General features: G+C 49.2%; 8 protein-coding genes across 8 annotated transcripts; 4 read left to right on the top strand and 4 right to left on the bottom strand.

Annotated features, from left to right (window-relative positions):
* Nucleotides 1–154: 154 nt before the first annotated feature.
* On the top strand, nucleotides 155–2,341 carry N7446_003418 (putative 5'-nucleotidase; the record flags this gene model as incomplete). Its single annotated transcript, XM_058512167.1, has 4 exons — nucleotides 155–258; nucleotides 327–537; nucleotides 591–784; nucleotides 838–2,341. The coding sequence occupies 4 exons, from the start codon at nucleotides 155–157 to the stop codon at nucleotides 2,339–2,341; spliced, it is 2,013 nt and encodes a 670-aa protein (XP_058377703.1).
* A 165-nt stretch (nucleotides 2,342–2,506) lies between these two features.
* N7446_003417 (uncharacterized protein) lies at nucleotides 2,507–4,096 on the bottom strand (the record flags this gene model as incomplete). Its single annotated transcript, XM_058512166.1, has 1 exon — nucleotides 2,507–4,096. One exon carries the CDS (start codon nucleotides 4,094–4,096, stop codon nucleotides 2,507–2,509), a length of 1,590 nt encoding a protein of 529 aa, XP_058377702.1.
* Nucleotides 4,097–4,359: 263 nt separating this feature from the next.
* N7446_003416 (uncharacterized protein) lies at nucleotides 4,360–6,495 on the bottom strand. Its single transcript, XM_058512165.1, has 3 exons — nucleotides 6,102–6,495; nucleotides 5,682–6,012; nucleotides 4,360–5,627 (listed from the first exon to the last, which is right to left on the bottom strand). The coding sequence occupies exons 1-3, from the start codon at nucleotides 6,434–6,436 to the stop codon at nucleotides 4,407–4,409; spliced, it is 1,887 nt and encodes a 628-aa protein (XP_058377701.1). The 5' UTR covers nucleotides 6,437–6,495; the 3' UTR covers nucleotides 4,360–4,406.
* A 2,659-nt stretch (nucleotides 6,496–9,154) lies between these two features.
* N7446_003415 (uncharacterized protein) lies at nucleotides 9,155–10,861 on the top strand. Its single transcript, XM_058512164.1, has 2 exons — nucleotides 9,155–9,456; nucleotides 9,507–10,861. The coding sequence occupies exons 1-2, from the start codon at nucleotides 9,169–9,171 to the stop codon at nucleotides 10,791–10,793; spliced, it is 1,575 nt and encodes a 524-aa protein (XP_058377700.1). The 5' UTR covers nucleotides 9,155–9,168; the 3' UTR covers nucleotides 10,794–10,861.
* Nucleotides 10,862–11,020: 159 nt separating this feature from the next.
* Nucleotides 11,021–11,762, bottom strand: N7446_003414 (uncharacterized protein; the record flags this gene model as incomplete). The annotated part of the gene is made up of 3 exons (XM_058512163.1): nucleotides 11,021–11,430; nucleotides 11,484–11,696; nucleotides 11,750–11,762. 3 exons carry the CDS (start codon nucleotides 11,760–11,762, stop codon nucleotides 11,021–11,023), a joined length of 636 nt encoding a protein of 211 aa, XP_058377699.1.
* A 1,447-nt stretch (nucleotides 11,763–13,209) lies between these two features.
* Nucleotides 13,210–14,328, bottom strand: lcp5 (small subunit rRNA maturation protein LCP5; the record flags this gene model as incomplete). The annotated part of the gene is made up of 1 exon (XM_058512162.1): nucleotides 13,210–14,328. The coding sequence occupies one exon, from the start codon at nucleotides 14,326–14,328 to the stop codon at nucleotides 13,210–13,212; it is 1,119 nt and encodes a 372-aa protein (XP_058377698.1).
* Nucleotides 14,329–14,641: 313 nt separating this feature from the next.
* N7446_003412 (transmembrane 9 family protein) lies at nucleotides 14,642–16,740 on the top strand (the record flags this gene model as incomplete). The annotated part of the gene is made up of 4 exons (XM_058512161.1): nucleotides 14,642–15,743; nucleotides 15,798–16,135; nucleotides 16,193–16,628; nucleotides 16,673–16,740. 4 exons carry the CDS (start codon nucleotides 14,642–14,644, stop codon nucleotides 16,738–16,740), a joined length of 1,944 nt encoding a protein of 647 aa, XP_058377697.1.
* A 368-nt stretch (nucleotides 16,741–17,108) lies between these two features.
* On the top strand, nucleotides 17,109–17,989 carry N7446_003411 (EF-hand domain-containing protein; the record flags this gene model as incomplete). The annotated part of the gene is made up of 4 exons (XM_058512160.1): nucleotides 17,109–17,119; nucleotides 17,310–17,395; nucleotides 17,463–17,758; nucleotides 17,810–17,989. 4 exons carry the CDS (start codon nucleotides 17,109–17,111, stop codon nucleotides 17,987–17,989), a joined length of 573 nt encoding a protein of 190 aa, XP_058377696.1.
* Between the last annotated feature and the right edge of the window lie 1,135 nt (nucleotides 17,990–19,124).

Raw genomic sequence — 19,124 nt, 5'->3', positions numbered from 1 at the left:
TTGACACCCCAATCTTCAGGCAATAAATCCAAGGCATCCCAGCCACCCAGGCACCCGGGTGGCGGTTCCCCTCATTGTGTTTGTCCCTTCTCCCCTTCTCCCCCTTAGCTATTCTTTGTATCTTTCTGGACTTCTTGGACTTCTTGGGTTTCACATGGCAAGCCTCGACACAGACGGCCACTCCGTCACTTATTGCTCAGGTCGAACCGGATCCCCGGATCTACGGCTGATCCACTACAATGATGTTTATCACGTCGAGTATGCGCCCCTCTCGTCCAGCTCGCCACCCTGCCTTGAATGGAACTATACTAACATATTCTACTTAGGTCTGGCTCTGCAGAACCTGTTGGCGGGATATCTCGATTCCAATCCCTCGTGAACTACTACCGATCTCACTCGCAATTCGCCGGGCAGCCCGATATCCTCACCTTCTTCTCCGGCGATGCATTCAATCCGAGTATCGAGAGTACAATTACAAAAGGCAGACATATGGTACCATTTCTCAACACAGTGGGAACCGATGTGGCTTGTGTGGGTGTGAGTATGGCAACCAGCAACCCGCCTGGCATGTACACCGCTAATTCATCCAGAATCATGACCTTGATTTTGGAGTGGTCCAGTTCCGGCATCTTGCGAGCCAATGTCATTTCCCGTGGCTTTTGGCAAATGTGCTTGACCCGGCGTTAGGAGACGGTGTTCCAATCGCCGACTGTGGTAAGACCCGCATATTGACATCATCGAACGGGATCAAGATTGGCGTGTTGGGTCTAGGAGAGAGAGAATGGTATGCATTCCAGACGATACGCTCTTAGCATCTTCTGCTTACACGACTTTAAGGCTCGGCACAATCAACGTACTTCCGCCTGATCTGATTTACAAATCCGCATCTGAAACAGCTCGAGTACTTGCTAAGCAACTCCGGGAACAAGGAGCAGACCTTGTCATCGCTGTCACCCATCAACGTGAACCAAACGATCATAAATTAGCCAGCAATCTATCGCCCGATCTTGTCGACATCATCCTCGGAGGACATGACCACTTTTATGCGCATTCCATTATCAATGGAATTCATGTCTTGCGATCAGGGACTGACTTCAAACAGTTAAGCTATATTGAGGCTTTCCGCAAACCTGGTGGGAAAGAGGGCTGGGATTTCAACATCGTGCGGCGAGATGTAGTTCGCTCAATTCCTGAGGACCCTGATACGGTGAAGTTGGTGGCCCGGCTCACATCCAGCCTCAAGGCTAAACTGGAAAAACCAATTGGGTTCACTGTTAGTCACCTCGATGGTCGTTTCTCTACTGTACGCCAGCGTGAATCCAATCTAGGTAATTTTGTCTGCGATCTAATGCGCTTCTACTACGCCGCTGACTGTGCCATGATGGCCGGTGGCACCATTCGCGGCGATCAAATCTACCCGCCAGGGATTTTGAAGCTGAAAGATTTGTTGAACTGTTTCCCTTTTGAAGATCCCGTCGTGCTACTACGCCTCAGTGGTCAGGCATTGCTGAATGCACTTGAAAACGGGGTTAGCCAACTTCCTGCACTCGAGGGCCGGTTCTCGCAAGTGTCGAATATCAGCTATGGGTTTAAGCTCACAGCACCCCCGGGCTCGCGCATTACATTCGCGCGTATCGGTGGTGAACCCATTGATCTGCATCGTGATTATGTCCTCGCGACTCGTGGATACATGGCGCGAGGTAAAGACGGATTTTCCGCATTACTAGTTCAGTCTGAAGGAGGTGAGGTGGAGGAGCTTGTTGATGAGGAAAACGGTGTGCTCATTAGCACCATTCTTCGCCAATATTTCCTAAGTCTGAAGGTACTCGGTAAATGGAATCGCTGGAGCGCCAGTTTGCGCCGACACTGGGGTACTGTCCATCGCAACCTGCATGGTGAAGGCTGGCTAAAACCGCCATCCGCCGCGACGTCTCCCAAAGCCGAGAAGCCCCCAGTCAAGAAGCTAGGGTCATGGCCTGCTCTTAAGCGGACAAACCATGCAGAATACTATTACGGTCGATTCCCTGAAGAGCTTGGACAGGATATCAAAGCTCTCACTGGGAATGAGACTAATGGCGATGCCATGGACTCTGATTCCGATGAGGATCCGGATATACTGACCTCATCGCAACCATTCACCAACTACGTTACCTTGCCAGCGCAGTCCTCCGCCGACGAAGAGCATCGCTTGCAAATTGCGCGGCGAGTTGTCCGGAAGTGGATGCGGCACGCAGGACTACAGCCTACAACGTTGAACACCATGGACGGTGAGGGAGAGTTCACTCCAGCTTGGACGTCAGGTATCTCTCCTCGGCTGGAGGGACGAATTGTGGAGGAATAGACACGCCCGTCGGCGTTCCTTTCAGGCATTCGTTTTCGGGTTCCGTTTATATGTTCAGTTTTATATTTGCGTGCTGTCCCTATCTTGCATCTTGCATAAGCACTGGTGAGGCCTCTCGGCGTTTTTGCGACTGGCGAGATGGAATGCATAATACCAGGCTTTGAATTAGTCAGCTTTCTTCTTAGGAATCTCCTTTCGCAATAGATAGTCCCCTCCTCTCCAGGCTTTGTAGACTCCGTACAATCCACTGAATGGCCAGACATCCCAAAGAGTTCGTTTGACCATTCCCTTCCATCCACTTTCGAAGACCCCGCGATGCGCACCCGGGAGATCCGATTCGCGCACCCGTACCTTGTCATACAGCGTGGGAAGGTGTTGTGCATGGTACTTGCTACGCAGAGTATCGTAGTCCTGTTTGTTGTAAATTTTCCAGAACTCTGCCTCTGTATAGTAAGTATGTGCATAGAGCCATTTCTTTCCTCCAAGGCTATGAACCTTCTGTTCGAGCTGCCGATTTTGAGCCACAAATTCGGCTTGTCCAGTGGTGGTTGATGGTCCCCAGATTCCAAAATTCATCAAAGTTGTTTTCTCTGGGTTCGAATCATCTGCTTTGCTATGGTTCATCGTCTGTCCTTCCAACCCACCGGCGCTTCCAGGGGGTAGTGGGCAGAGCCAGAGAGGATATTGCCCAAAGTTCTCGGGATGGTCCAGCCAGTCGAGGAACTCAGAAGCGGTAGATACTGGCACGCCGACGTCTTGAATGACATACTGGCGTGCGAGACCACTGACATGCAAAGCGTGGTACATCACCCGGGTATACATAAATCTGTTGAGGAGCCAGCGCGTAAGTGGGATGAACGGGACGCAGAAGTAGCGGAAAGCGTAACGTGCAACCCAGAAGCCGCCCCGGTCATAGCGGAAGAGATAGTCTGTCAGAGGAATGTAGTCCACTGCATCTGGAGTGTGAGAGCCAGCTTGCTTCGTGAGAGATTTGGTGATCCGTTCGACGTGCAAATAAAACCAATCATCTTGTCGACGAGTGAACCGATGGACTGTTATATTGGGACTTTTGCTCACTTGCCGTCCAGCGCAAACAACGATCTTGTTCTTTGAGTAAACGATACCGTCGAGATATTCAGTCTTCGGATCAGCACGAGCCTCCTGGAAGTCGCACAGTGCTTCTTTCATATTTGAACTGACATAGTATTTCAATTCGATCAAGGGTTCTGCCTTCTTTAATCGAACCTCCAACAAGGTGACCACTCCAAGAGTACCAAAGGAAGATGCAGCGCCCCAGAACAAGTCCGATCGTTTGTCCTCAATATCCTCCTTCAACTCGACGCGGTCATTGAAGGCCTTCACCACCTGGCCATCTGCAAGAACCATTTCAATCCAATTGACCGTATGATCAAAGAACCCTTCCCGAAACGAGCTGCTCTCGCCCGACGTTCCGGAGAATCCGCCTCCGACGGTGATACCCGGAAACTCCATAACGACGAGCGGGACCAGGCCCAGAGTTCGGGAGGCGTGCACAAGGGCATCCATCGGGACATTAGGCTCGACCAGTGCCGTGCAGCTGTCTGCATTGATCTGCAAAATGTGGGTGAGATCTGCAGTGCTCACTGTGGTAGATGCGGAGTGGTTGGAGGGTCGCGTGCTATTGGTTGCGCCATGATAAATGCGAAATGGTTGTTGGCGGCGGTAGAAGTCAGTGACCCGCGCCGATATCTCCTGCACAGCTTCAGAATGAGTCATGAGGGAGGCCAATGCAGAATGCAGAATGCAGGATGCTGGATGCAGGATGCAAGGTTAAAATGGAGAAATCAGGCCGAAGCTCGGTTTCCCCGCAAAATTCTTATCGATAAGAAATTTAGCACGCGTTAGGGCTCTTTCTAGTCGAAACGAAGTGTTAAAGCACTTCGCTGCTAAATCAGGTCAGGTTAATCCTAAGATTCAATATAATATAGAAAGAGGTGTACCTTACATACCTTACAGACCTTAGAGATAGAAAATACAAGATGGAATTGGAATTGGACTCGCTTAAACTACAGGTATCATAAAGTCATTATTGAACTCCAACTGGGCGTGCTCCTGAGAGGTTGACCACCCGGCCCCCTCCGGCTCCTCCTGCTCCTCCTGCTCCTCCATTGGCTCTAGGTGCATTGAACCCGGTAGGCGGGGGCTGAACCCAGCCAGGAACGCTGGAATCTTCGTTCTCATGCGAAAAGATGGTCTGCCAAACATTTGGGAAGCCTGTAGGCAAGGCGCCTCGGAGTCGGGCACCCGGAATGGCGAATCGAGGGTTGCGGTGGGTGAGGTACCCGCGCATCAGACCTTGTGTCAGTAGGGATGCAAATATCGACTCGATTTCCCGCATCAGAGGAGACGGGGTGTGGGAGTATCTGCTGTCTTCGGGTTCGTCGGAATATGGGTACATGTCGCAATCGCCATAATCATCATATGGCTCGCCATCCACCAGCTGACCGGTTTCACTGGGCTGCCAGTACCCTTCATCATTATAGAAGCCATCTGGGGCGATGTAATCGCCATATTCCGCGAGTATTTCACTATCCTGGGGACCAGTATTCTCATCTTCCCCTGACAAGCCCGCGTACTCGGAATCTGTGGGTTCGAAAATGACCTGTGAACCATATTTGTTGAGAGCCGCTGCGGCACCAGTCGGGCCATTCCCGGATAATGTATGCTGTGATTGAAGCCATCGCGTTGCTACAACGGCCTTCTTGAGATAGAGATACGGGGGAGGTCCGCGTTGCGCCTGCGCCTGCGGATCTCCATGGAAACCTCCGTTGATGAAAACTTTGCGCGCAAAAGAACGCCATACAAGAATCTCGCATCGATTGCGGAGAGTGAGCAAAATCCCTTTGCGGGCGAACCATTCAGCGGTGGGTGAGCTGAGGGAGAGATGTTGTCGGAATGCAAGGTAATCTCCTCGAGTGATCAACCGACATAGAGGTTCGAATTGTTCGGCAAGACCTTGTGCCTCCGGTCTTTGCAAAAGCGCCCGGGAGGGGAATCGGCCCAGTATGATGTTGCATGGAATCAAATAGGTGAGGATTAGGTGTCGTTGGCTTGTTGCCTGGCGGTGGCATTGGTCATAGGCAGCCTGCAGGGCTGTCTGAGCGGGGAAAAAGAGGTTGTTGGCGAAGAGATAGCGACCGAGGTAGTAGAGGTAGGTAACACGCTGCGAGGCAGGGAAGTAAGCCAAGGGGGGCGACTGCGCGGTGATGCTCGCAAACATCTGTTCAGCGTTGCGAAGCTTGCCGCACTATTTTTCGTCAATAAGAATATGCGGAGGGAAAGAACCAAGAGACTTGCATACCTGGAAGAGGAGTTTTAGACACAAATTGGCCATGAGATAGATACCGATCCGTTTGCCCTCTGGCTTGCCATGCGGGCCAGGAGTGCCGGTACGGTCAGTCAGGCACTTGATAAATGCTTCGCGCACCACGTTGGCCGATTTTTCTACCAAAGTCACTTTCTCAATCGTATCATCTTGGTCTGATTGTCCTTCCATGCGTAGGATATGCGCGATCAAATCCGGTCGACGATCGAGACCCATAGCCAATTTCGCCAGGACTTTGGACAAGTAGAGCACAGTAGGAAGAACAACGACGCCCATCTGGCTATCCCCAAGGGCAAGCACACATTGGCTAAAGTTGTAAAGAATTGAGTCAGTGGTCAGGCTCGTTATTGCGGGCATGTTGCGCCGTGCATTAGACCTCTGCGGGTTAGAACCTACTTGAGCAAAGCTTTCAACAAATTATATGTCTCCAGCAAGTTTTCCGTCTTCACGTCGCGCAGAAAGGCCAGGTAGAGCTTGAGAAAGGTCGGAAAGGCGGTCCACGAGGAGCTACCCTTGGATCGCGGCACAAGGCGATCACATCGTTGGAGAAGCTCGGCATCAGATTTGGGACCTGGGGGAAAGTTACTTCGTAATTCCTCGATCATGCGCTCGTAAATTTCAGAGAGGGGCGGCTCGATCTGAAGGAAGTCCTGTACTTTAGCACCGTCGCGATTCTGGACCAATTCCCCAAGGCTGCCGAGGAATTGGTCAAGAACGGGTGTGGGACCCATAGTGAAATATGGGACTGGGCGCTCAGGCTGTTTATCGCAGCGGTCGAATGAAACTCAAGAATAAAATATCATGACGCCTATGAGGAAGTTGACAAAGAAGAGTCAACCTTGAAGACTGCGGATGGCATTGTTGCGGCAGAACGAGGTTTACCGCCCAGGGGTTGTATGCCATCGGATTTTCGAACCGGGTTTCTACTCAATTCATCAATGCCATTGGGTGATTTAGTTCATGATATACCAATATCTGTAGTGCAGGTTATGTACTGGTTTGGTCAATTTGAAAATATTTCCTCATGGTATCTACAGTCAACTCTCGCTTATACCACGGTGGGATATTGCACATTCTTGATAATAACACATCCCTTGCTTGGATGGCCCCTTCATTCCAGTTTTTTCCATATAAATTGACAGAATATAACACATTTTGTTTTACCACACTTTCTTCCTCTCAAATCTGCTTAGTCAGCGCAATCAACCAATCAGAATGCCTCAATCTACAAGCTCTCCTACCCTCCCGACCCCACCCAAGCGCGTCAGAATGGGACCAAAGCGTACCAAATTGGGTATATCAGACGCGCAGAAACAGGCACTACGGGCATTTTGGTCTAATACTAGCCCAAAGCCCACGCAGACTGCATGTGCTAAGTGGTTTGAGGACCAATTCAAACAAGTGATTGACCGGTCAACCATATCAAGGATCCTTTCATCCAAATACAATTATCTTGATACGGGCCCTGCAGGGGCAAACAAACGATCTTCATCCTCTCATTGGCCATTATTGGACCAAAAGCTATATGACTGGGCAGATAACCATATTGGCAATGGAATACCAATAAATGGCCCTTTGATCCAAACTAAAGCAGCTGAGCTTTGGAGACAAATACCGGAATACAAAGATCGGACCAAACCTCAATTCTCTGAGGGTTGGTTAACTCGCTTCAAACAACGCCACTCTCTTCAATATCATACTTTCCACGGAGAAGCTGCCTCAGTCCCATCCTCGGTACATGATCAGATCAAAAGCACCAAATCGATTTGCAATCAATTCAAACCGTCCGAAATCTACAATATGGATGAAACTGGCCTATTTTGGCGACGTATGCCAAATGGTGGTCTTTCAAAGGGAAAAATTGCTGGCAAAAAGCTTGATAAAACACGAATCACTATTGTTGTTGCATCAAATGCGGATGGTTCCGATCGAGTCCCTTTATGGTTGATTGGCACAGCAAAAACCCCTCGCGCACTCCGGGGGTTAATTTCCGAGCTCTGGGATGTGTTTGGCGTCACAACAAGGCAGCATGGATGCGTCATGACATTATGGAGGACTGGTTGCGATCTTTCTATGGGCGTATTCCCTTAGATAAGAAAGCTTTGCTCCTTTTAGACAATGCTTCACCACATGTTATTGGACTCCAGCGAGCGCCACCACCACCCCGGATTACGGTTGTTTTTTTGCCAGCAAACGCAACTTCAATTTATCAACCCTTGGACCAAGGTATTATCCAAAACTTGAAGCACCATTATCGGAAGAAATGGATGCGCTATATGATTGCTTTTCTTGATCGTGGGATAGACCCAAAACAAAGAATGAGCATTTATTATACTGTTACCTGGGTAACGCAAGTTTGGAGAACAAGTGTATCAGACCAAACGATTATCAATTGCTTTAAACAAAGTACTTTGATTAGTCCAAAGTCTATACCTATACCTGAGTCCGCGCCCGAGTCCGCACCTGAGTCTGCACTATTTTCCGAGCCCGGATTGAGTGATGAGATTGAAAGTCTATATAATCAAGCAATTGATAAGCTTGGTGATAAAGATATTGTGCCATTTGACGAGTTTTTGAACCCTTCGGACGAAGACATGTTAGAAGATGGGACTGAAGGGCGAGATGAGACCAATGAGCAAGATATATATATTGCCCCAACAACCTCAGAAATTCAGGATATTGACATTGATGGGCCCCCACCTGAGCTTCTGTCTAATTCTGCTATATTGGACAGCCTCCAGGATATCCTACTATGGGTTTGTAGCAAAGAAAAGGGTACCTCGGACCATATTAGACAAATTGAGAGCTTAATCAGCGACTTTGGCAGGATTCAGATTGATGAGAAACGTCAGGTGACTTTGGATCAGATGATGGGATGGAAGACTAAATAGGTATTAGGGCTTAGAGTTAGCTTGTCAAATATTATGTCATCCTCTCACCAAAACACAACTCAATTATACCACGTAATTTGGCTTGGATAGTATGCTGTGGTATAAGCGAGAGTTGACTGTACCAATCGTGGTTTCGATCTATACATACCAGATTTACACATAAACGGCGAGATGTCTCCCTGCTTTCTATGAAAATCTCATTGTTCCCTCTCGCGGCTTTGCTCGGCTACCATTCGAGCTGAGAGGTACTTTTTTGGTTCACAAAGACATGTGAAAGTAACACTTTAGAGCAGTGTAGGTCGCACATAGCCCCATCCAGAGCTTGAAACGTCTAGTCTTCTATGAATTGACTCTTGTGACGGCATCCCGAGGAAGATATCTGTGGATCCTGCGGCCTAAAGAAGCAAATAACAGTAAAGGAAGCGTGTGGATAGAACAAACAGCCCTGATCGAAGTATGAAATTCTTGAAATCTTCCGACATGATGTCATGTCTTCACATGAAAGCACTGAAGCGTCCAACGTCGTATAAATATTCTCCCGGCTCTCACCATTTCTTTTCTCATCTTCAAACATGGCGGCCTCTAGCAATGAGTCGTTTATCTTGGCGCTGATCCGGCATCCATTTGTAGAAACCTTTACCTGGTTCTATATGGCCCTGCAGGCAGTCCTGGTCTACGTCTTTTCTCCCGTTCCCCCACCCCCAACCGCTCAAAACGCCAACATCCCTCGAAAGAGGGTTGCAGTCATTGGTGCTGGATTGACTGGAGTGTCCTCTGCTGCCCATTGTGTGGGTCATGGCTTCGATGTGCAACTATTTGAATCACGACCTAAAGAACAAGGTCTCGGAGGCATCTGGAGTGTAGGATTCTCCCTGCTTAGTGGAATAGAACTTCAACTAACAAGCTATAGAGAGTCAATTCGACCTCTGCATTGCAGGTCCACAGTCTCATGTACCGGTTCCACCCGTCTGTCCACTTTGATAGCGCATATCCTTCCCAGCAGCAGATCAAGGAACAGATTATCAAGGTCTGGAAACACTATAACTTGGAAGGACGTACCGCCTTTGAGACCCATGTCACCTCCGTGAAAAAGAACAAGAACGGCAAATGGGTCATCAACGACGACGAAAGCCAGTACGGCGTCTTCGACGGTATCTTGGCTACAGTAGGCGTGTGTGGAGACCCTAAGATGCCTCCACTTCCCAACCAAGAAAAGTTCAAGGGGGAAATCTACCATTCCTCTAATCTGGATGGCAAGAGTGCCAAAGGAAAGAAGGTGTTGATTGTTGGAGGCGGCGCCAGCGCCATCGAGGCACTAGAATTTGCTGTCAAGAACGGTGCCGCCGAGATCGACGTCTTGTCTCGGTCAGACAAATGGATCATCCCCCGAAACGTGCTCGTGCAATCCCTGCTGGCTTGCAACATCTTTGGTCAGGAGATTTCTCTCTCATGGATCCCCGAATGGTTGCTGCGCAAGTTCTTCTACCGGGACCTCCAAGACATTGCGCCGACTGAAAAGGGAATCTTCACACAGACTCCCATGGCCAATTCTGAATTATTCGACCAGATTCGGGAAGGAAAGGCGCATTGGCTGCGAGGCGATATTGTTTCAGTGGAAGAGAGGGGTGTGACATTCAACTTCCGATCCAAGGGTGTGCCCAAGGGAGGCCCTGGCCAGGAGCGCCTGGTTGAGGGTGACATCATTGTCATGGCGACTGGCTTCAAACGGCCTTCATTGGCCTTCTTGCCGGAGGAGGTTTTCGAAGAACCGTACGGCCCGCCCAGCTGGTATCTCCAAGTCTTCCCACCCAAATACCCGGACATTTGCGCAAACAATAGCACCTACGTTGACGCCATTGGAACAGTGGGCAACATGCATATTGGAATCTACACACGATTTTTGCTCATGTTCCTGACTGACCCATTGACCCGTCCCACTGAGGCTTGGATGAAGACCTGGATCGATTTCACACGGTTCATGAAGCGTCTGGCACCCACGGGAGCGTTTGAGTTTTTCACCTATGCTGAACTGATTTACTGGTACTTATTTGTTCTGGTCATTAACCCATTCCGTTGGAAGTGGGCGTTATTTGTATTCTTCGGTATCGGCCGCGGATTGCCCTTGATGGTCGTGGAGCAGGAAAACGCCTTCCGCAGGGAGTTGGAAAAGCAGCGCCCAAAGAATAAGACTCAATAAATGTGTGAAATAAGAGGTGTGACCAACATAGCAGGCGATTTATTTGCAGCGAAAGCAGCATAGCGATGAAGCCAGGACTTGGGTTTTGATTGGCTCTGAATGAATAAAGAAAGCTCCACAGAGATCTTCAATGCATGTAATATGAAGCAAAGAAAGTTCAGTGCATACATTAAGTAACAGGTATCCATTAACAGCAACCTTGGACGATTTGAAAGCTAATTCCGATGTCAGTGCTCTTTAATCTCCGATATTTTCTTCTCCATGTTGTAAGCCAGGTTCCCCCCTTGTAGAAAGCTACCTGGGATATAGCGCTTTTCTTCCAGCCATAATATCGGCCAAAGCAACGTGACACCAGCAACACAGAACAGCGTTGCAATCAGGTGCCAGCCAAAAACAAGCCAGTATCCAATGTGTGGCATGATGAACTTGATAAACTCCGAGGTTTGGTATAGATCTTCTTGTTTGGTGATGTAGTATAGTCTGTGGTCCCCATTGGTCGTGGCATCGCTCTTGGGAGATTCAAAAGTCAAATCCAAGACAGTGGTGAGCGTGGCTGGAGCAACATGGAAAGGAACAAGCCATATAGAGAAGATTTGTGACATATTCACATAAAGTTTGAGCTTTTCCTCGTCGAATGCTATAAAGATGTTAGATTCTTTACTCTTCTATCACGGTCGCGTAGTGACATACCGATAGAATGGACCTCCAACTCGATTCGAGGCGACATAATCTTGTACCACTGAAAGATCTTTGCAACCCACCATCGGCTCCCCTGGAAGCTGGGAACCCGACAGAAGGGATGGACAAAAGATACATTGTTGGTGAAGAACCGCCCCAGGACAGTTTCCTGCACAGACGGCGGTGACTGCGTCAGAAGACGGATTACCGCTGGAATTTCAGCCACTGTGGACCATTTTAGTTTGGCAACACTAGAAAACACCACATCTATAACGTACCAGGATTCTCCATTTTGGTGCAAGTGTGTTGCAGAGAGAAGAAACGAGTCGAGCAAGATATCAAAAGCTATGACATCATGTCCTTTCACATGTGAATCAGGGCCAATTTGCCAAGTGAACATTTCTATTCTACTCCGTAGTGCGCCTTGTCATTGAAACAGTAACTAATTAATAATAGGAAATTTCTAGTTTACACTGCGATTCAAGGCTTTACCAGAATTCGTTGGCAGCAAATTGATCCATGGATGGCTATACAACCGTAAATATAAATCAAGACTACCACAACGGACAGTTATTAAACATGCACTACCTAAACTGGCCGTGATTTGTCCTTCTGAACGCGCTTTGATTCTGTTTAATAACGGCCCGCTGTATCAGTCTGAATTCAAAAGGTGTGACTATATTGTCGAAATTACAATTTTCTTTTGACTTCGAGCATATGGCTTCACAGGCGGCTTGGCGTTTCCAATATACGCATACGACAAGATGCCAACTACACCGAGGACAATGCGATGGGCTCGGTGCCCAAAGCATCTTCCAGGCCGAGCCCTGGAGGACTAGCTGGTTGCAAACCGTATCAAAACCAATGCGGGATAGATTTCTCGGCCCGTCATGAGTGAAATAGTCCACAAACAAGGCGTAAGCAATGGGGTTGACCAACATAGTCTCGTGAAGATAGAAACTCCCAGCAGGCTTTCCAGGACGTGCAGCTGAATTTGCGTATTTGTCACGCCCACATTCCGAGCCTCATGGAGAGTTGTTGAAGCACTGGGGTCACTTTGAGGCTGCACAATCTCATCAACGCCAGAATATACACTAGTTGTTGGGGCATATGCGGAATCTCCACCGTCGGTACGAAGGGCGTGGATCAAATTGGATTCAGATCCCTGTTGCTTAAAAGCCGGAGTGCATAACGGGCTCGGGACTATGCAGGGCAATTCAAATAGGGGGACCCATGGAAATCAGCACTGATCGCCGTGAAATTCTCAAGGACTCCCTTGTAGATGGCCAATATTTCAACGCCAATTGCACATACAATCTGGCCTTGTGTCCAAGAGACGGCGGAATGTAGCTCTAAGTGGCTGGGCAGCGCTCTAAAATTCTGTTGAAGTTCATAAAATAACGAATATATGCAGCAGTATACTTGGATTGCTATATTGAGGCCCAGCATACAAGTTAGTAAGACCGTGAGCAATGTTGATAGTAGAAGACAGATTACTTCGATTTTCACCATAGGGCCAAACGCCTATCTCCCCCACATAGCGAGGTATATATAGCATGCAAGATGTCGGTGCATATATGAATAGATCATATGCTTCAAGGGGTGTTATATAAGATAGATACAGGTATGTAGCAGGTCAAACCCGACCTTTCAACCAAAGAAACTCCGATAATGGTCAATATCATTCACAAGAAACGCCTTTTTGGACTTGGAAATTGCTCGCCACATGAGCCACAATTTACCGCTTCCAGCTGTCGACCTTCTTTCGTCGCTTATCGAAGATTTGGCCCATGCCCACGCCATCACCACGTTGGCCATCCTCGTTAACCTTTCGTTTCCGGCTCTTCTCCAGCGCGGCACCGCTGCCTTTGGCTCTCCGAGTGAGGCGCTCAATATGATCCGCGCCTTCATTGAGACCCTTCCATTCATCGCCTCCGAATGTGGTATCCTTTCCACGACCGCGTTTGGCCAAGTCTTTCTTGGTCTCCTTCGGCAAACGGACAAAGTTGGTCTCTTCGTAGGTAGTGCGCTCGGCTTCGCGCTCGCGGTCTCTCTTCGACTTTGTCGTTCGGCCACCATCGATAATTGTGCTACCAATACTGGGCTCAGCCATAGGCGCAGAGGACATCTCAGCGCTGACGAATTCGTCAATGACATTGGATCGAAGGGGTCTGCGGTCCTGGCGTTCGCGACGCTCTGTCGTAGGCAAAGAAGTCGGCATGATCCTCGGAGGGCGGTAAATGCCATCTCCAGGGCCCTCGTCGGCTGCCTTGGAGGGTTGGGCCTTCTTCTGCTCGGCGACTTGCTTGGAGAAGGCAGAAACATTGGGACGATAGGCCATTTCATCAATATCCTCTTCATCATCGCTACCACTTTCATCGTCTGACGCTTCACTATCCGAGTTTGCGGCCTTGCGGCTCTTTGACTTCGTGGGCTGAGCCTTCTCAGATCGTTCCGCATCCTCGGCGGCCTTGATGACCTTATCTACCTGGTACTTCAGGCGTCCCTCGAGAGGGCGAACACCACGCTCAAGGAAGACCCGAAGCTCGATCAATTTCTTCCGAATATCATCTTCGAGGGAGTTGTCCGCGGATTGGGCCTTCTCTTTTGGGATTTGCTTCGAGGTTTGTCGCAATTGGAAAATAATCAGGAAAACAAGGTTGTGTAGATAGGAAAGCAGGATCTCGCTCTTGGTGTCGAGGAGGGAGATGCCGTCCTGCGGAGGCTCGATCGTGACATCGGTAGGCGCATCTTTGTGTGCCTTGGGTAGAGAAGTCGGTGTGTTCGATAGACATGAGTTCAGAGTCTCAAGCAGTGCAGCCAAATTCAAAGGGCGCGAGGGCACCTGAGAAGTCATGATTGCAGATGTGCAGATATGAAGATACGAAGATGCGAAGATCAATAAATTCGCGGGAAATTTTTGTCCTTATCGTTATCAGTCACGTGCAGAGGCGCGCCGGAGCTGTCCAGGTGTCAACTCTCCTTCTCTCTTGTTCATCTTGTTGCTTTGGCGGATTTCCCACGGATGAGACCGTGATTCTCTCTTTTCGTGGTAGCTTTTACTGTATGCAATCTGTCACCCTTTCATCGAACCTGAGCCTTACCGCCATTTCTAAACAAACCATCGAGGCTGACTTGCAAGGGCCCCCATATTCTTTGGAACGCTCACCATGCGGTTCACCGATCGGGCCTCGCTCCTCTCGTCGGTTCTCCTTGCAATTCCTTCTTTCACATCAGCCTTTTACCTCCCTGGTGTCGCCCCAACGTCCTACGATGAAGGTCAATCAGTTCCGCTCTACGTCAACCACTTGACACCCGGTCTCTCGCGCGACGACCAGCTCCATTCCGTTTTCTCCTACGACTACTACCACCCAGCATTTCAATTCTGTCGTCCGGCAGATGGCCCCAAGGATGTAAGGGAATCATTGGGGAGCATTCTGTTTGGTGACCGGATTCGCACCTCCCCATTCGAGCTTCACATGGCAAAGAACGAGACCTGCAAATCCATCTGTGCAGAGGCCAAATTCGACGCCCGCAGCGCTAAATTTACCAATCGACGAATTTCCCAAGGTTACAACATCAACTGGCTTGTGGATGGACTGCCGGCTGCGCAGTGGAATTACGACGGTGTTACCAAGACCAAGTTCTACAACCCTGGTTTCTCCCTTGGTGATCTCGACGACAATGGACAAGCTCTGCTTAACAATCATTATGACATCGTGATTGACTACCACAAGGTGGGCTTTGGTGGGAAGGATAAATATCGCGTTGTTGGAGTGCTTGTCCAGCCTGAATCTCGCAAGAACTCTCGGAACTTGGACGACGGAACCGCTGAGTGCGGAACTCAGGGTGACGTTCTCGCGCTGAGTGAGGATGGCGAGACAACTGTTACCTGGACATACAGTGTTTACTGGAAGGAATCTCCAACTGCTTGGGCTACCCGGTGGGATAAATACCTCCATGTCTATGACCCCAAGATCCATTGGTTCTCTCTCATCAACTCGGCCGTCTTTGTGGTGTTCCTTGTGGGCATGGTCAGCATGATTCTTATCCGCACACTCAAGAAGGACATCGCTCGTTACAATCGGCTGGATTCGTTCAACCTTGAGGATTTGGATGGTACCTCGGCTGCGATCGAGGACGGCGTCCAGGAGGATTCCGGCTGGAAGTTGGTCCATGGCGACGTCTTCCGGTGCCCCAAGTCTCCGCTACTCCTCAGTGTGATGCTGGGTAACGGCGCTCAATTGTTTATGATGACTGGTGTCACTGTCGGTACGTATCCCGGCTCTCATTCTTTGCCTTCTTGATACTGACATTCTTATTTAGCATTCGCCCTACTTGGCCTCCTTTCTCCCTCCAACCGTGGTTTCCTGGCCACCGCTATCCTCCTCATTTCCGCCCTCTTCGGTTGCATTGGCGGCTACGTGTCGGCACGAGCATACAAGTCGTTTGGCGGCGAAGCATGGAGGCGCAACATTATCATGACGCCTCTCTTCACGCCAGGAATTATCTTCGGTAGTTTCTTCATTCTCAATCTGTTCGTCTGGGCCAAGGGCTCCAGCGGTGCTGTGCCATTCGGAACCATGCTTGCGCTCGTCATGATCTGGTTCGTAATCAGCGTGCCATTGAGTGTGGCAGGCAGCTGGCTAGGATTCAAGCAATCGGTATTGTCAACTCTTTCTCAAGTTCATGTCCTTTATCACTGACGTTGTTTTCCACAGCCCATCGAAGGCCCGACAAAGACAAACCAGATCCCCCGTCAGGTCCCGCCAATGGCTGGCAGCCTGCGCACGATTCCATCGATTCTGCTGACCGGAATCCTGCCCTTCGGTGCGATCTTTGTCGAGCTATACTTTATCATGACCTCCCTCTGGACTAACAAGATCTACTACATGTTTGGATTCTTGTTCCTCTGTTACGGTCTAATGATCATCACCTCAGCGGCCACGACCGTTCTGCTGGTATACTTCCTGCTATGCGCAGAGAACTACCGGTGGCACTGGCGTGCCTTCGCGGGCGCTGGTATGACCGGAGGCTACGTCTTCGTGAATGCGCTCATTTTCTGGGCCACGCGGGTGAGCTTTGGTGGATTGACTGGGGCAGTGCTCTATGTGGGTTATTCGGCGCTGATCGCCTTCGTCGTGTTCATCTTGACTGGTATGTTCCCTTCCGCCTCCAATTGGGCTTCGCTGACCATCCAGGTTCCATCGGATTCTTCGCCAGTTGGGCATTTATTCATCGCATCTATGGCTCCATCAAGGTGGATTAAGAGTCAATAGCTGTATAAGTAGGTAGACGTGATGTATATAAGTAATGAACTGTAGAGTGCCAAGCCTCCCCGGATGTTCTGGACTTCTTCTCGCCGCTTCGATCTTCAGTAACTTCTTCTTCCTCTCTTCTTCTTCTTAGTAGTTACCCTTCATTCTCTCTCTGTTCTCTCTACCCTCTTTCTCGATATTCGTCGCTGTGTGTTTCTCCCCCTTACGTTGACTCCACGCCACCAAGACTCAGCCACACATCCCGTTTCCACCGTTTCTACCCCGCGTCACCATCTCCGCCGCTTTCGTTTTCGCATCGTTTTCGCATCGTTTTCCGGACTTGCAGCGTCTGTTTATACCGGTCCTCAGGTGTTTGATCATGGGCAAGTCGTAAGTGCTACCTGTATCGCCCCCTCCCTGCGGTTCCGAACGGGTGAGCGGACTCCGGAGCACGCTTTCCCCCTCGCCAGAACAAGATCCCAGGACCAGAAGTCTATACCTCTTGCGTGGGCTATTTATGGCCGCCGGATAATTCGAACGCGCTGCAGCATGAGATCATACGCTGACTCGTGCCCCGCAGTCAATCAAAGCTCTCGCCGACGCAGCTCGACGAGCTGCAAAGAGCCACACATTTCGATAAGAAAGAGCTACAGCAATGGTACAAAGGTATGCAACCACTCCAAGGCCTCTTAGAGATTCCGGAGCGATCGCTGACTGTAGACACGCTTTCCAGGGTTCCTTAAGGACTGCCCCTCCGGCACCCTGACCAAGGAAGAGTTCCAGAAGATTTACCGACAATTCTTTCCTTTCGGCGACCCATCATCATTCGCAAATTATGTCTTCCGCGTTTTCGACTCCGACAATAGTGGCATGATCGATTTCAAAGAGTTTATCTGCGCGCTTTCCGTGACTTCGCGGGGCAAGATGGAGGATAAGCTAGACTGGGCATTCCAGTTGTACGATATTGACGGTGACGGAAAGATCACTTACGACGAGATGCTGGCCATTGTCGAGGCGATTTATAAAATGGTATGTTAAGTGTGTATACAGCATGGAAGAAGTCTTCTGACCGATGTTTAGGTGGGATCAATGGTGAAACTCCCCGAAGATGAAGACACCCCAGAGAAGCGCGTACGGAAGATCTTCCGAATGATGGACAAGGACGAGAATGGCAGTCTTGATATTGAGGAATTCAAGGAGGGCAGCAAACGGGACGAGACCATTGTCAGTGCCTTGTCGCTCTATGATGGGTTGGTTTAGATGGGATGGCGGGAATGTGCATGTTTGTGTTATTTTTTATTGGATTCCCCTATGCCTTTTGTATATTGTAGTGAAGTACATTACTCGTTAGACGGCCTGGTCGAAACACTTCGACTCCAACTTCCTTTCTGCTTCCGGCTATTCGGCTAAAAGCTACAATTGTATTCTTCAACCTACTCTATACCAAAGCGAAGATGATATTGCTAAAGGAGCGACTTATGCAAGTGGCACCTTTTCATTCCTGGCCATTCGACTCCCTGGGGCTCTGTCAAGACCGACTATTCTGACCTAATGCCTTGATCAGCATAGTTTCCGGGTTCTGCTGTTTGCGATGCGCCCAATTGAATGTCCAGGTCGGTGGCCGTGCCTGGTTTCTACATGTATCTCTATCGGCCATCCTGCAGCCGTGCCTTGGCGCTACTGCAGGGAGTACTTGACGCGCATGCAGCTTTCTGAGACATCCATACCTCAGGATGGAAAAGATTATAGGTGGCTAAACAAGCTTGACATAAACAAAGGTTAATCCAGGCATCTCTATGCTAGTCAATACATATTGTATAGGCTTGTTACCCGAGGTAACTTATAATGGAGACGAGCGATCCACATCTAAGCTAGTGATCAACTCATATTGCCCGTGGGCTAGAGTGAACTTTTAGCAGAAGTCTGCAAGCCTCTATTCCTGTAGGATGGGGGAGATATCCCTTGCATCTAAGAGATAATTGTTTTGATATTATGCGCCGACCGCGCCAATATACCGCTGTATACAGATGCATTGGTATTCACGCTGTTTAAGAGCTCAACAATGCTCTAACGTTACTCTTTGAATAGATTCAATGTTGCACGTAGTCTGATATCGGTGATACTCCGTATGTATGTATGTCAACCTTGCAATAAAGTAGCTAAGATTCGTAGGGACGGTTAGAATAGTACATGTAGTGTAGGCCGATCTAATAGTGGTGACCTACAATAATATGTCGACCAGGGCTAGTTATAATACGCACATGTATATGTACATAGGTCATCGCCAAAATGATATCCACTCCCTACTATGACGAAGACATTCTGATCTCGCACGCTTCTCTGTAGATGTTGTTCATACTATGCCTTTTATCAACGCATAAATACCTGATTCTAA

The sequence above is a fragment of the Penicillium canescens genome, assembly GCF_028828765.1.
Source record: "Penicillium canescens strain IBT 15451 chromosome Unknown utg000002l_segment0_segment0, whole genome shotgun sequence".
Taxonomy (NCBI): Eukaryota; Fungi; Ascomycota; class Eurotiomycetes; order Eurotiales; family Aspergillaceae; genus Penicillium; species Penicillium canescens.
This window is presented reverse-complemented; position numbering and strand designations above follow the sequence as displayed.